The sequence below is a fragment of the Pogoniulus pusillus genome, chromosome 11 (assembly GCF_015220805.1).
Source record: "Pogoniulus pusillus isolate bPogPus1 chromosome 11, bPogPus1.pri, whole genome shotgun sequence".
NCBI lineage: Eukaryota > Metazoa > Chordata > Aves > Piciformes > Lybiidae > Pogoniulus > Pogoniulus pusillus.
The window spans coordinates 10,861,664-10,877,455 of record NC_087274.1 but is presented as its reverse complement, the minus strand read 5'-3'; the positions used below and the strand labels follow the sequence as shown (position 1 = coordinate 10,877,455).

The 15,792-nt window shown below is 47.0% G+C and overlaps 1 protein-coding gene across 7 annotated transcripts in view; it reads left to right on the top strand.

Annotated features, from left to right (window-relative positions):
• Positions 1-14,762, top strand: part of LLGL2 (LLGL scribble cell polarity complex component 2) — a 40,352-nt gene extending 25,590 nt beyond the window's left edge. For 2 of the 7 annotated variants that reach the window (XM_064151035.1, XM_064151032.1), the window contains exons 11-27: positions 2,518-2,735; positions 3,215-3,282; positions 4,791-4,944; positions 5,054-5,158; positions 5,414-5,706; positions 5,961-6,114; positions 6,403-6,553; positions 7,237-7,353; positions 7,851-8,017; positions 8,945-9,209; positions 10,310-10,463; positions 11,434-11,471; positions 11,930-11,977; positions 12,492-12,534; positions 12,770-12,827; positions 13,263-13,324; positions 13,974-14,762. In XM_064151035.1, the coding sequence (XP_064007105.1) occupies positions 2,518-2,735; positions 3,215-3,282; positions 4,791-4,944; positions 5,054-5,158; positions 5,414-5,706; positions 5,961-6,114; positions 6,403-6,553; positions 7,237-7,353; positions 7,851-8,017; positions 8,945-9,209; positions 10,310-10,463; positions 11,434-11,471; positions 11,930-11,977; positions 12,492-12,534; positions 12,770-12,827; positions 13,263-13,316 (2,087 nt within the window). In that variant the 3' untranslated portion in view covers positions 13,317-13,324; positions 13,974-14,762. Of the gene's footprint in view, positions 1-2,517; positions 2,736-3,182; positions 3,283-4,790; positions 4,945-5,053; positions 5,159-5,413; positions 5,707-5,960; positions 6,115-6,402; positions 6,554-7,236; positions 7,354-7,850; positions 8,018-8,944; positions 9,210-10,309; positions 10,464-11,433; positions 11,472-11,929; positions 11,978-12,491; positions 12,535-12,769; positions 12,828-13,262; positions 13,325-13,973 lie in introns of those variants that run through there. The other 5 variants (XM_064151031.1, XM_064151030.1, XM_064151034.1 and 2 more) reach the window with 5 other exon arrangements.
• The last annotated feature ends 1,030 nt before the right edge of the window (positions 14,763-15,792 follow it).

The following is a 15,792-nucleotide window of genomic DNA, read 5'->3' as shown; positions in this document are numbered from 1 at the left end:
GAGAAGTGCACACAGCCAGAGCCAGAGAGCAACTCTGTTATCTACATTTGTGTTCTTGTTTCCATACATCTCAGCAAGCCTATGAGTGAAGTAGACATCACCACTATTTTCTTTTCATAGCCTACAATCTAATTCTTCTCACCAAAATATTCTAGCTAGCTTGAAACTAGCACACATTGCCTTCAGCAACTTTGTGGCTCTACTGGGCTCTTTCAAGCAGTTTTCTGAGGACTTTCTTGAACTGAGGTGCCCAGAAATGGACACAATATTCCAGATGCCCTTCAGGATGAAGTAACTGCACATAACAGGCTTTATGTTCCCATAGAATCAACCAGGTTGGAAGAGACCTCCAAGATCATCCAGGCCAATCTATCATCCTGCCCTGTCCTGTCAACCAGATCAATGGCACTAAATGTCCCATCCAGGCTTTGCTTCAACACCTCCAGGGACAATGACTCCACCACCTCCCTGGGCAGCCCATTCCAATGCCAATCACTCTCTCTGCCAACAACTTTCTCCTCACATCCAGCCTAGACCTCCTGTGGCACAACTTGAGACTGTGTCCCCTTGTTCTGTTGTTGGTTTTCTGGGAGAAGAGCCCAACCCCACCTGGCTACAGCCTCCCTTCAGGTAGTTGTAGACATCAATGAGGTCACCCCTGAGCCTCCTCTTCTCCAAGGACTCAATTTTCTACCTAACATGACTTCTAGGGGGTACAGCCAGAAGCTGCTGCAGGAGGCCAAAGCTGTAGCACTCAGATGAGGAAGATTCCTTACAATAAAATGAGGTTTCTGTGGTTGAGAAGCTTCCTTGTGGCTGATTGCCTAAGCTCAGTGGATCTACACTGCTTGCCTTGTTTGCCCTTAAGCAGCCTTCCCTGCGATGGCAATACGAAGGTATTAATTGTATACCAAAGCCACTTAATTGAATAAGCAGCAAGCTTCTGCATTGCAGCATGGTGGGAGCTGGTGACTTTCCACTCCTCTGAATGTGCTGTGGAAACAATTTTGCAAAGGCTGGCCCTTCCTGTTTTCTGCTTTTTTTTTTAACTTAGCAGGTGGATGAGTGTGTGGCAGTCATGACAAATTCTGGTATGATTGCTACTTCAGCAACTTAAAATAGCTTCTTGGTATAAGCAGAGAGCTCAGATGTGTGGCTTTGCAGGGAGAAAATGATTGTTAAAACAGAGTATATTTGGTTAATGTTGGCAGAGTGCAGGCTTAATCAGGCATAAAGCAAGGCAGGTGTGGTAGGATTTCATATCTTCACAAGTCCTATAGGTAGCTGCAAGTGAGGACATAAAAAGAAGCAAAGTTCAAACTGAATATAAACCTTTTTTTTTTGTTCCTTAAGAAACTGAACTGGTTATGATGTGTTACAGCTGTGGCTAGTCAGAGCTGAAACTTGGGGTGTCCAACTAGGGTGATGCCAAGTACTAATTACTTGAAGTTAATTTTGCTGTGTGAACAGCATTGGTATGTGCTTGCTTACAGACTTGCTTCCTTGCAAGTGTATTCCAGGTAATCAAACAACTGCAGGAGGGAAGTTAAGGTACAGGTTAGCAAGGAAGGTCAGGGAGAAGCTGCTGGTTTCCCTATGGCTCACTGTTTGTCACCCCCACCCTCCCCCAGGGTCTGACACCAGAGCTCTGTGTTCACTTGGATTTCTGTAGCTGTGTTAATTATTGTTGGTGTGAACTGCTTCATGGGTTTGGTTTTCCTGCCCACTTGCCCTTGTGGCTGTCTCATGACATTACTGCAATCATGTCCTTTACAGTACCTTTTTTTTTTCACTTCAGTTCTCACTCCAGTGAAGAATCTTAAACTCTTGATTGTGTCAAGTGCTCTCTGTCAAGTCACATTAACAGATTTCTTTGGTTTGTAATCTTGTCCACTACTCATATGGGTATATGTTAGATGATGTACTCCTTAAAAACTGGCAGCCCAGAGAATGTGTCAGAAGGAATGAGCAGCAGGAAGAATAAGAAGGCAGCTGAACTGTAAACACTTGTCAGTTCCAGCAGAGAAGCATTCTGCAGAACCCAAGGCATTACTGGGTTTAAGCAGCTTAGCCTGGATGGACTGTGGTCCTAACAGAGCACTAAATGGGTCACTGCTGGGGTGTACGTGTGTCTGTCCACCCCACGCTGTTAATTAGCTGTAGATAAGGTCCTTTGAGTTCTGGCTGTTAAGAGTAGTGCACATGAACTTGGGTTATTTAGCTGTGTATATTGTTTATATATATATATATTTAAGTTTCTGCAGTGGAATGCATAAAAAAATCACTCTGACAGTCCCAGGAACATGAATTTGCAGTAAATCTGTTAGCATCTTGAGGTCTATTAATATTAGTCCCTCAACAGGCTCGGTGAACACAGAAGCATTTAGAGGTTTTGCCAACAAAAACATTGGTGTAGAGCTCTGTGATAACAGTTTTCAGACCAGCCTTACAGGAAGCTTGTTTCTGTTAGCCTTGCATGGTCATTTTTGTCAGTCTCAATGAATCTTGTTCCTGCAGAGTTCGATGACCCTTCTGCTATGGTTGTGCTGGCAGAAGAGGAGCTGGTGGTTATAGACTTGAAAACCCCAGGCTGGCCAGCAGTGCATCCTCCCTACCTGGCTTCCCTCCATTGCTCAGCCATCACCTGCTCACATCACATCTCCAACATCCCACTGAAGCTGTGGGAGAGGATTATCAGTGCTGGGAGCAAGCAGAACATTCACTACTCCACTATGGTACGTCAGCTTTTAACCCTCCACGTGTTCCCATGCATTTAAGAACAGCAGGACTGCAGAGTCCGTGGGTGGGCTGTGCTGCTGACTCTGTGGAGGGATGAGTCCCAGCAGACGTTGTCCTGCCTCTTAATGGGGTCAAGGAAGGCTCTTTCCCAGAGCACCACCAATGCAGTTGCTCACACTGGGGGATTAAAACGTGGTATTTTTTTCAGGCTTTGACAAGCTAGAAGGGAAGTCAGAGTGTTTCCAGCTGTCTGTGGTAACAAACTTCTTGTTTAGAAGCATGAGGCTTTCAGCGTAGCTTCTTGAGGAAATGTGTAGCGTAACTTCTAAAAAGCACAGCTGGTGTCAGAGCAGGAACATCTAATCCAAACAAAAGCTAACAGCATGGACTGTTTCACTGCTCTCCTCCTGACTGCATACTCTCTTCACACTGTCACTGCCTAGGAAATCACAGTCTTCCCTTAATGTATTTGTAGCCGTGGCCGATTGATGGTGGCACCAACATAGCTCCAGATCCTCCGCAGAGGGACTTGCTGCTAACAGGGTATGTACCTGACTGGTCACAAGCAAAAGGCCCTTTCTGTTCTTCCTTTTGAACTGATTGAGGCTTTCCCATGGGGTTAAAGTCCACTCATCTTGTAGAAAGAGGGCTGCAACTTGAGGGTACAACTTTGGCTTGTAGCTTTGTGAAGCTAAGTGATTGTACTGCTTCTGAGGAAATGAATCATAGAATCAGCCAGGTTGGAAGAGACCTCCAAGATCATCCAGTCCAACCTAGCACCCAGTCCTATCCAGTCAACTAGACCATGGCACTAAGTGCCTCATCCAGTCTTTTCTTGAACACCTCCAGGGACGGTGCCTCCACCACCTCCCTGGGCAGCCCATTCCAATGCCAATCACTCTCTCTGTGAAGAACTTCCTCCTAACATCCAGCCTAGACCTCCTGTGGCACAACTTGAGACTGTGTCCCCTTGTTCTATTGCTGGTTGCCTGGCAGAAGAGGCCACCCCCCACCTGGCTACAATGTCATTTCAGGTAGTTGTAGACAGTAATAAGATCACCCCTGAGCCTCCTCTTCTCCAGGCTAAACAACCCCAGCTCCCTCAGCCTCTCCTCATAGGGTTTGTGTTCCAGGCCCTTCACCAGCTTTGGTGCCCTTCTCTGGACACGCTCCAGCATCATGATGTCCATGGATGACCTTACAAAGTTGGTTTCTTTGTAGTTCTGACCTGTTCTCTATTCCCCTCCCCCAAACATCAGTGTAGAAGTGCAGGTGGTAGAGCCAGACTGGTTCAAAGGGAGCAATGTAAAAGTGGAGCTTAATTAATCTTTCAGGTTTTGAAGCGTTTTTCCCCTACCTTACACTATTCTGAACCTCAAAAAATAGGTTGGCTTGGACTCCAGTCTCCTTTGATCAGCATGGACAGATCTAGCTAAAGGGGTGGTAGTAGCTGGGCAGAGGTTGTCTTATCAGATAAAAACCTACCCTTTTCATTGCAAAGCACTTTAAAGAATTTCAGGAGTCTTCTAACAGCGTGCTGCATCACAGATTCTGAGAGAAGTCCTTACTCTGATGAAGTCCTTACTCTGATGCTGGAAGAATATTGCCAGTTTTCAGCTGAAGAGCTAAGATTAAAGCTTGATTTCTTTCCCTCCCTCCCTCCCAGTAGTAGTATCTTTGTCAGGATGAGTTGTTCCTTCTGTCCTCCCTGGTTTTGGTTTGTCTTTTTTAACCTTTTTTTAGTGCTTTTTGGAGTAACCTTGAGTTTTACACTGGTGTCAGATCACTGAGAACAAACTGGATTGAAGGAAAAAAACACAACCAACCTAAACCAAAGCTACATCAGAACTCACACACACAAAAATACCCCAAAAAATGAAAACAACAAAAAGAGACCCCAAAACCTTTCCCATGAAGCTCTAAGTTGTCAGAGCTCAGGCCTTTGTAAACAGTGTGCTCTTCACTCGTGTTTCCCTGTGTTTTGTCATCCTCCTGTGGGTGATTTGCTCTTCTCCTGTATGAGCTGTGTTTCTGTAACCCTCCCCATGCAGGCATGAAGATGGCACTGTGAGGTTTTGGGATGCATCTGGTGTCTGTCTACATCTCCTCTACAAGCTGAGCACGGTGAGGGTGTTTCTCACTGATGCTGACCCCAATGACAACATGAACACACTGGGTGAGGATGAGTGGCCTCCGCTTCGCAAGGTAGGAAAGCTCTTGCTTCTGGAAGCTTCCTGAGAACCTAGAGGCTTTGATGCTTGTCCTAGCTAATCTGTCTGCAAAGAGTACCCACTCTGTGTGTTTTGTTGCCTAGGTTGGTACCTTTGACCCTTACAGTGATGATCCAAGACTTGGGATCCAGAAGATCTACCTGTGTAAATACAGTGGCTACTTGGCTGTAGCTGGTACAGCAGGACAGGTATTGAAATCCACCACCTTAAACCTTGCTGTTGGTGCAGGCTGCCACAGTGCACCTTGAAGATAGATTAGAATCTGAAATGCTCCTTTCTCTAGTGATTAGCTGCTGGAAATGTTGTCTTTCAGCTCTCTGCTTTCTCTACTTTGTATTTTAGATACTGTCTAATGCTGTTTGTCTGCCCTGAGTGATGCTGCAGGGGCCCACACCTTGGAGAACAAGCAAAAGCTGTAGCAAAGTTTGTCCCCTTCCTTTCAGGTACTGGTGATGGAATTGAATGATGAAGATGCAGAGCACGTTGTGGACCATGCTGAAGCAGATCTCCTGCAGGACCAAGAGGGCTATCGGTGGAAAGGTCATGAGAAACTGCGAACTCGAGATGGACCTGTTCGATTTGAAGCTGGCTTTCAGCCCTTTGTCCTTGTCCAGTGTCAGCCACCAGCTGTGGTCACCTCACTGGCCCTTCACTCTGAGTGGAAGCTTGTGGCCTTTGGTACCAGTCATGGGTTTGGGCTTTTTGACCACCAGCAGAAGCGACTGGTCTTTGTCAAGTAAGTGTCTTCTTTTCAGGAGGTCTCTGGTAATCCTCTGCTAAAGATAGCCTGGAATTGCTAACAAAGCAAGTTGTGATAAGTGGTTTCTCAAGAGCAGTCAGGGTAGCAAGAGGCTTTCCTTGGGCTCTGTCCTTGAAGGTCCTCAAGGATATTCAAGCACGTTCTAACGTTTGTGTGTGTCCTGTTGGACTCCTGGGCACGATTTCCACTCAGCAGAAAGTGACCATGTGCCTACTGTTGTCTTCTTTCAGGTGCACCCTGCACCCCAGTGACCAGCTGGCCTTGGAAGGCCCCCTGTCCCGGGTGAAGTCCTTGAAGAAGTCCCTCCGGCAGTCATTCCGGCGCATCAGAAGAAGCCGCGTGTCCAGTAGGAAGCGGCGAGGAGTTGGTGGCAACGCCTCAGAGGTGAGGGGGGCCACTTTGGTAGATCATATCTGTTTGCAGCTTGGGGCCTGCAGAGGCCTGACTAGACTGTCTAGAGCACGAGGTGCTCCTGCTGTGCTGTCAGTAAAAGGGCAAAAATGGCCATTTTGGGTCTGCTGTTAGACAGGATGGTCGCACCTTTAGCGCAGACGTCCTGTGATGCTCGCTGGGGTGATGGTGCTTTCCCTTTCTGGTGCTGGCACACTTACTGTCCGTGTCTGTTTCCTGATGTCTTTGCCTGGCTGACAAAATGCCACCTCCTCTTTGAAGGTGCAAGAAGCAAATGCCAAATTTGACCAGGATGCACTGCAGGAAATGGAACTGGCTCCAGTTCAGCGGAAGATCGAAGCCCGCTCTGCAGAAGACTCTTTCACTGGTTTTGTGCGAACCTTATATTTTGCTGATACCTTCTTGAGAGACAGTGAGTAGAAAAAGCCTCTCTCCTTTCTTCCAAATGGGTTTTTCCTCCTCCTGCCAAGGAGCACACAAGAATTACTGCCAGGAAAATTGGGTACCTCCTGTGTCCTACTTTGTGCTGTGCTGAAAAACGAATATAGAACAAGAGCATATGTTGCCATGCAGAGCTGTTGTTCAGCCATTCTGGCTGCTGGCTAGTCAAAGGCAAGGAGCAGTTCATCTGTGGATGCAGCCTTTATGTAAGGTTCTCAAACGTGCTGAAATTTCAGCTGTTTTCAGTATAAGCTCATGCTTGTCTCATTACTCTCTAAAGTTCATCCCTGCTCCCAGCAGAATCTTTTGGTTTAGGTCACAGTGGTGTCTGGCTGTGCATCAGGGCCCAGGCTGAGGTTATGCACAGGTTTACTCTGCTCATGTGGTATAAATGTCAACACTGGGTGCAGCAAGTGTGGTGTCTGCTGGAAACAGCACTCTGTTTGCTTTATTCACACTGTCCTTTATCAGGGCCATTGAGGGACATGTATTGGGAAAAGAAGTGTTAAGAACCTGCAGTTTCCCTGGCAAGTCTGCCCAAACATAAGGATATTTAGGATATAAATGGAGGGAGGATGTGTGTAGCTAGTGGAAAGCAGTTACCCAAGGCTCTCACAGGTGGTGCCTTGCTCATAAACCTTCTCCTTGCTGCAGGCTCCCGCCACTGCCCGTCCCTGTGGGCAGGCACCAACGGCGGTACGGTCTACGCCTTCTGCTTGCGTGTGCCCCCAGCAGAGAGGAGGATGGATGAACCTGTCAGGGCAGAGCAGGGTGAGTATGTTTCATGAAAGCAAGGTCCTGGAAGATCTGAGTATCGCTCACACAGCCAAGAGGTATGTAGAGAAAAGTGAAGTAGCTCAGTTACTGCTGTTCACCAGTGGGAGCAGAGTGGTGTCTGAGCCGAGGGGTGCTGCCTGCAGCAGCTGGAGTCAGTGAGCCCCAGCACTGCCCGACTGGTCTCAGCCTCTCCTCCTGCTGACTGCAGAAATGTAAACTTGTGTCAGCTGTCACTGCAGCTTACTGTGAGCCTTACTCTGACATCTGGGCCTGCTATCTGCAGATAACAATAATTACTGTTTAACAGGAACCAGTTCAGCCCACATACCCTTTAACTAGTAAACCTTTTCAGGCAGGGTTTCTATAACTACATTGTAGAGGTCTCCAGCTCTGAGAGGCTGTGAGTGAAGTTGTAATGCAGTGGCTCTGACTGGATTCCTGGTTGATTTTTTTTCTCTTTGTTTGTTTTCCTCCTTATCTTACTTGTCTAGCCAAAGAGATCCAGCTGATGCACAGAGCTCCTGTTGTGGGTATACTTGTCTTGGATGGACGCAGCACTCCTCTCCCAGAGCCTCTAGAAGTAGCACATGATCTTTCTAAGAGTCCTGATATGCAAGGTAGCCATCAGCTGTTGGTGGTATCTGAGGAGCAATTTAAGGTAAGTGTCACCCAAGAGGTGCAGAAGTTGTGCCAGGGGAAGTATAGGCTGGATGTCAGGAGGAAGTTCTTCACAGAGAGAGTGATTTCCCATTGGAATGGGCTGCCCGGCGAGGTGGTGGAGGCACCGTCCCTGGAGGTGTTCAAGAAAAGACTGGATGAGGCACTTGGTGCCATGGTCTAGTTGACTGGATGGGGCTGGGGATAGGTTGGACTGGATGATCTTGGAGGTCTCTTCCAACCTGGTTGATTTTATGATTCTCGCTGGGGTTCCCTGCTGCTCTGATCTGCTCTGATCTATGATTCTATGACTGTGCATGAAATATACTGAAGCACTGAGCAGGGCTCAGTGAAGAGATAACTCTTGTGTGTGCTCATTCTTCTGTAGCTGAATAACACCCCTGGGACAGCCTTTCTGTCTGGTGCAGTCCATAAATCAGAAGTGAGCTGACTGAGTCCTGCATTCCTGTAGTACATTATACTCTCTGGATTAGGCTGCATGTCCTTTGGGGGAAGACCTTTTGCCACGGGTAGTACAGAAGCAGAAATGGGTAGGCAGCTCTGTAAAGCTGCTTGTTTTGCACACTAATCAGCACAAAAGAGAAGACTTAAAGTAGCTTGCTTCAGGCTGAGCTTGGCTCTTCAGTGCAAAATAGCACATGGTTGATGTGCACATTGAAGAGTTATGAAAGGAGTAGGGGAGCAATGCAGTTTGCAGCCTGGAGAGTGGAACTGATGGATGTCAGAACAGAAATGGTTCCTAAATCTGGCTGATTACCACCTGTGACATGAGCAGGGAGGCAGTGATGTGCATAACACCTGTGTGTAGTCAGTGTGAATGGAAAACCTTGTTTCAGGGAGCAGCAGCTGTCCTGGGGTGTGGCTGTGGTGCTGGAAGGAGACATCAGAGTCCTGTTTCTCTTGACAGGTCTTCACATTACCCAAAGTTAGCTCCAAACTGAAGCTCAAGCTGACTGCCCTAGAAGGCTGTAGGGTACGAAAGGTGACAGTTGCAAACTTTGGCAGCTGCAAGACTGATGATTACAGTGAAAACGACCTGGCTGTCCTGACTAACCTGGGAGACATTCAGATCATCTCTCTGCCCTTCCTCAAGTTACAGATCCGCTACCCCTGCATCCGCAAAGAGGATGTGAGCGGCATCGCCTCCTGCGTCTTCACCAAGTATGGCCAAGGTAAGGGCTGCTTCTCTCGGCTCATCTGCCTCTGGTGTGTGATTGAGAGAATCAAGAAGGCATTAGTTTGGTGTTAGGGCTGTGTACATGTGTGAATATATGACCTGGGGTTGTTCAGTGTAGACAAAAGGAGGCTGAGGGGAGACCTTAATGCTGTCTACAACTCCCTTCATGCAGCAAGGAGGAGGCAGCCTCTTCTCTTTGATGACAAGTGACAGGACTAGAGAAAATGGTTGCAAGCTGTACCAGGGAAGGTTGAGACTGGATATTAAGAAATATTGCTTCACTGAAAGGGTTCTCAAACATTGGAATGGTCTGCCTAGGGCAGTGGTGGAGTCACCATTCCTGGAGGTGTTCAAGCAGTGCATGGACCTGCTGCTTAGGGATGTGGTTTAGTGTTGACCCTTTGGTGCTGGGTTGAGGGTTGGACTTGGATGATCTTTGAAGTCTCTTCCAACCAGATATATTCTGTGATTCTGTAATAGTATACAAATGTCTCTGGACAATGCTAGTTGCCAAAAGGCACAGACATGTGAATTGACAGAAGCAGAAGGGAGCTTATTCTGTTATTGTTAATGGATACTCTGGTTTTCAGCTCAAAGGTTGGATGTGCCCCATAGGTAGATTCCATCTGGCCACCCTGCTTTCTCCTGGTCAGAAGGATGGCTCTCTGAGCAGCAGACACTGTGGAAGTGGCTGCATTGTGCCTGCTCTGCATGCCTATGGCTCAACATTCGAATTGCCAAGCTGGGATCCAACATCCTCTGGCTGCTGATGGTGCTTTGCAGTTCAGCTTTTCCATCCTTCTGTGCTGCTTTTCCTAAGTGCCAGCACAGGACAATACAGTTAGCTTTCAGCATAATGTTCAACTGTCCAGTCTTAGGCTAACCAGTCTTTGGGAAACTGGAGTAATATCTCCTTCAGTGATACCTTCTTACTTAGATAGGAGGAAGTGCAAACCCTTTCTGCCAGACATAGAGGATGCTTAGATCTTTGAGATTCCTTCCAAACTAAGCCATTCTATGAGTTTGGGTCACTTCTAGTTCTGGAACTGTAGTCTTGAACTTGACAATCACTTACCAATTCCCAATCATCTGTAGGTTTCTACCTGATCTCACCATCAGAGTTTGAGAGGTTTTCCCTTTCAACTAAATGGTTAGTGGAGCCCAGGTGTATTGTGGACACACCAGAAGTTACAAGCAACAATCATGTACACAACAAACCTGGCGTGGAGAATGCTGCAAGAAAATCCAGGTAAAGCCTGTAAAACTCCTACCCACTGTCTGTGACTGAGTAGTGAGATCTGCTGGAAGCCTTACTGTGTAAGGAAAGGCTGAGAGAAGTGACTTTGTTCATCCTTGAAAAGAGAAGGCTTAGAGGAGACCTTATTACACCGTGGGCCAGGACATAAAGGGTGGCTATCAGGAGGATGGAGAGACTCCAGGACATGGAAAAGACAAGAGGTGATGGGTCCAAGTTACTCTTGGGGAGATTCCCATTGGACTCCAGAAGAAACTTTTTCTCTATGAGAACAGTTAGAGATTGGAATCATCTCCCAAGGGAAGCTATGGGTTTCCTACATTGGACAATTCTAAGACTCAGCTTGCCAGGATAGTGTGCAAGGCCATCTCATTTGTACTGTTACTTAGGTTGGACCAGCTGAGTCCTTGGACTCCCTTCCAACTCATTTATGCTGCTACCTAGAGAGGTTGGGCTGAGTGAGGCCTTAGAATCCTTTCCAACCTGGTGTTCTGTGATTCTTGTGGTCTACTCAACTGTTTCCAACAAAATTTCTGTATTGTACTGAGGATTCTTCTTCTTAAAAAAAAAAGGCTGAGGTTTGTTATCAACATTTCCAGATGGATGGCATCAGGAGGAAATGAAACTTTCTCCCTGATGGCTTTGCTACCTGCAATCCAGCTGGTGGGACAAAGTGGTGAAGCACTGGAAATTAGTATCCCTAAGTTCGAGTCACAAACTGCAAGCTCTGGCTTGCTTGACTTGTTCCCTAATGGTGTGTCTGACTGACACTTGACTTCTGCATACTTCAGGGGCTGGGTGTTAGTGACATGGCCAAACTGCTGCTCTGTGAAGGGAAGTCCAGTCTGCTTCCTTTGACTTGGAACATCAGCAAGAAACCAGTGAATCTGACAGCCAAGAGTATCTACAAATTGTTTGCACTGCTGCACCTCAGTCACTGATTCTTTTCTGCCTCCTTTCCTAGGGCACCAGGAAGGAATTCAGGTGACTATGGAGAAGATGGTAAGCAAAAAAATAATTGTGCTAAATGTAGCATGGTGGAGTGCAAGCCTGAAACATCTTTCCTGATGCTACAGTTGGTGTTTTCTACCTAACAGTGGAGAAAGTATGGGGGGACACAAGGAAAACTGCCTGGACGTAGTAGTTGCTAGCTTTAAGTTGCATGTGGCAAGCTTGCCTCGAAAGGACAGAAGATAGTTCTTGCTGGAAGGAAGAAGCTGTGGCAAGATAAGGTCTGAAATGAGATCTTCCGTTAGCCAAACTGGTGTTGCTGGAGAATACAGAGCAGGGTGTGAGAGGCTTTGAGGAGTCGGAACATGAAGCCTTCAGAAAGTGAAAAAGCACTTAAGAGGGGGGAAAGAATAATGCAGTTCTAATGTGTGTTGTGAAAGCTGCACATATTGCACGAAGAGGGGAAAATACTGTTAGTTAAGAAGCTTTTTTCCTTCTCTCTTTTTTAGAAAGGAAGTCTGGGAGGCTGATGGAACATGCCTTGCTCAATGATGAAAGTGAGTGAGATGAATTCTTGCTACTGACAAGGCAGGTGCCTTTCTGGCAGGGTAAAGAAGAAAGCTGTTGGGGATTTTGTGGGTTCCTGTATTCATTTCTGAGGGATCTGCAGTTAGACAAAGGTGGTAGAAGTGCTGGGTGTTCCTAAAGCAGTGCAAGGGTTGGACAGATAGCCAGGCCCTCAGGCAGAGGTTGTTCCCCAGAGCGGCATTTGCTTCCCAACAGGACTTGTGTAAAATGACAGCTGGCACAGACTGCTCCTTTGGGGCTCTGGCACTCTGGGAATGGCAACGTTTCCTCTGGCAAATGCCTGCTCCAGTCCTTTGTGTCAGCCTGCTCAGTAAAGAGCTGGTGCTGCTGCAGGGCCAGTGGCAGTAGAAGATCTGACCTCGGTGGTGTGGGAGGCAGGTCTTAAAAGCTGTTGGGAGAGGGGGGGATGGAATGTGGCTGGGCTCCTGCCTGAAAGCAGATCTCTACTGCTCTGGCTCACTGCTTTAACCCTCTGCATTCCAGAAGTCCTGAAGGAGATCCAGAGTACTCTGGAGGCGGGTAGAGGGTGAGTATCAACCAGCTTCTGTTGCTAATGGGTGGGAGTGGCAAGGGAGGGCATTGCTAGTTGAAAGCAGGGGGATGCCCAGCGCGATGACAGGGATCCCCGCGCTGCAGTCTGGTCATCTATGTGTGCCAGCAGCTACCAGAGGGCAGCAGTAAGGCAGAGGCAGATTCTCTTTCACTTGTTGTCCCTTGGTGTTTTTTTATGAATAATGCTTTGTCTCTTTCTCTCCGAAAAGCAGGAGAGATCACATTCCCACCTCCCACAGGAGCAGGAGTCTGAGTATTCGCATACAGGTTTCTATTTGTGTCACCCCATACTGATCTAAGGGCAGGCCACATGGGCTCAGTTGGTCGAGGATGGGACTCTGGAGTTTTAATCCTGGCTTGCCACTGTCACTTGGACATGTTCAGTATCTCTGCTCCCATTCTGTCTACAAAATAGAGCTAAGCTACCACCGTGGGTGCGGGACTTTATCTTGTCTCCCTAGAATACTGATGTTCAGGTGACAGGGGCTGTGGAAGTGTAGGCAAAGGACTACTGTTTGCCACGGATGCAGGAAGCTTGGTGGGACTGGTAACTGCTGGTGTGTAAGGACAGGTGACTGCCTGACATGCTCTGCTCTGTGCACTTCCTCTGGATACTGTCTAATCCTGGTCTTCTGTCAGCAGCTGGGAGAGGATGGGATGATACTGCAGGGCAATAATGAGGCCTTTCTTGTGTCATTGCAGGAGCTATGCAGAAAGAAATTCGGCAAGAAGTCCATTAGGACATGGACTAAGTAATGGAGGAGGTAGGTGAGGCTAAAGGTATTTCAGGCCCAGTGAAGCAGCCAAAGGAAGTAGAAAATAGAACAAAGTTTGGGGATAAAGTTCAGCTTATTTTAATCACAGAATTGAAAAGGAGGCTAAGGGGAGACCTCATTGCTCTCTACAACTACCTGAAAGGAAGTTGTAGAGAAGTGGGTGTTGGTCTCTTCTCTCAAGTCACAAACAATAGGGCAAGAGGAAATGGCATCAGGTTATGCCAGGGGAGGTTTTGGTTGCACTTCTATACCAACAAGGGTTATCAAAGACTGCCCAATACCCATTTAAAAGCCATCTAGATATGGTGCAGCCATGGCCCTGGTAGAGTAAGGTAATGGTTGGACTTGATCATCTCAGAGGTCTTTTCCATAACTAGGATGATCATTAAGTTCCCTACCCAGTATGGAATGGTTTGGGTTGGAAATGCTTGGACTTGACCATCATAGAGGTCTTTTCCATAGCTGGGATGACCATTAAGGTCCCTTCCAACCCAAACCATTCTATACTGGGTAATAGTTGGACTTGACCATCTTAGAGGTCTTTTCCATACCTGCTGAGCATATCAAACTCATTACCTCTGGTCAGCTTTCAGCTTCTCTTTTGTAACACAGCTTTTGCCTTTCTTTTATCCTGAAGCAGAGTGACCAGAACTCACCACAGACCTTCCGGCATGGGATCAAGTGCCATAACACTACTGACTGGGGCAAACCGTCCCTGGGGGAGAGGCACCACTGCTGCCTGCAGCAGCACAGGCTCCTGAACCGCCCCTGGCAGGCGTCTGCGTGGTGCTTGCCTCCGCCTCTGCCTCCCCTCTTAGTGCCTCGTTAGAGACATCTCCTCTCGGAGCCTGCCTTGCGTTAGGACAGAAGCCAGGTCTGACCAAGCACCACAAGCCTCTCGAGTACATCTAACCTGGAAAAATGTTTGCACATTTCTTTTCTACTGGGGGCTGGGTTTTAAATTATGAGAGTTAATAACTGCCTGGGTGCAGGCTTTTAATAAACGCACACTGTTACCTCCAACTGGTTTAACTTTATTGTTGTCATTGGTGGGTTTGGGGTGGGGGTTTTTGTATCCTTTGTTTTTTTCTTTTTTAAATCCTGTGGGTCTAACAGAAACCTTTTAGGCATTGACTTTTTTTAAAAGAAGAAGAAAAGAGATAGAAAACAAACAAACAAAAGGCATTTAATATATGCTAGATGCCTGTGACTGCTGTATGTGGTACCTGAGTGAGTTAACTCCTGCTTTTGGTTGTTATGGTACTGTTAACTTTGGATGGATTTGGGTAGAATCTATTTTTGTAGCTGTTCCAGTCAGAAAGAAAAAATACCCAATCCCTCCCCCCACCACCTTGAAAATTAATTGAATTTGATTTGTGTTTCAACACTACAGTGCTCCTTTTTGGAAATAAACTCCCTTTTGTGATCTTGGTCTGCTCTCAGATCTGTTCTTTCACACTGGCAAGAGGCTCATGCCCACTTAGCCTTGAAGGAGGAGGAGCTGTGCCTCTCTGAGGGATAGCTGGGGGACCTGAGCATCTCCCCTATGAAGAGAGACTGAGAAACCTGAGGCTGTGTAGTCTGGAGAAGAGAAAACTGAGAGATCTTATCCAAGTGTACAAATATCTGAGGGGTGGATGTTAAGTGGATGAGGCCAATCTCTTTTCAGTGGTCGGCAGCAATAAGCCAAGGAGCAGCAGCTACAAACTGGAGCAGAGAAGGTTTCACCTCAACATGAAAAGGAACTTCTGAAAAAGGCATTTAAATGATATATGCTAGATGCCTGTGACTGCTGTATGTGGTACCTGAATGAGTTAACTCCTGCTTTTGGTTGTTAAGGTACTGTTAACTTTGGATGGATTTGGGTAGAATCTATTTTTATAGCTGTTCCAATCAGAGAGAAAAAATACCCAAGTCCCTCCCCCCCTTAAAAATTAATTGAATTTTATTTGTGTTTCAACACTACAGTGCTCCCTTTTGGAAATAAACTCCCTTTTGTGATCTTGGTCTGCTCTCAGATTTGTTCTTTCACACTGGCAAGAGGCTCATGCCCACTTAGCCCTTGAAAGAGGAGAAGCTGTGCCTCTCTGAGGGATGGTTGGGGGACTTGAGCATCTCCCCTATGAAGAGAGACTGAGAAACCTGAGGCTGTGTAGTCTGGAGAAGAGAAGACTGAGGAGATGTTATCCATGTGTACAAATATCTGAGGGGTGGATGTTAAGTGGGTGAGGCCAATCTCTTTTCAGTGGTCAGCAGCAATAAGCCAAGGAGCAACAGCTACAAACTGGAGCAGAGAAGGTTTCACCTCAACATGAGGAGAAACTTCCTTACAGTGAGGGTTGCAGAGCACTGGAACAGGCTGCCCAGAGAAGTTGCAGTCTCCTTTGGAGACTTTCAAAATCCACCTGGATGTGTTCTATGTGAACTACCTTAAGAAATCCTGCTTTGGCAGGGGG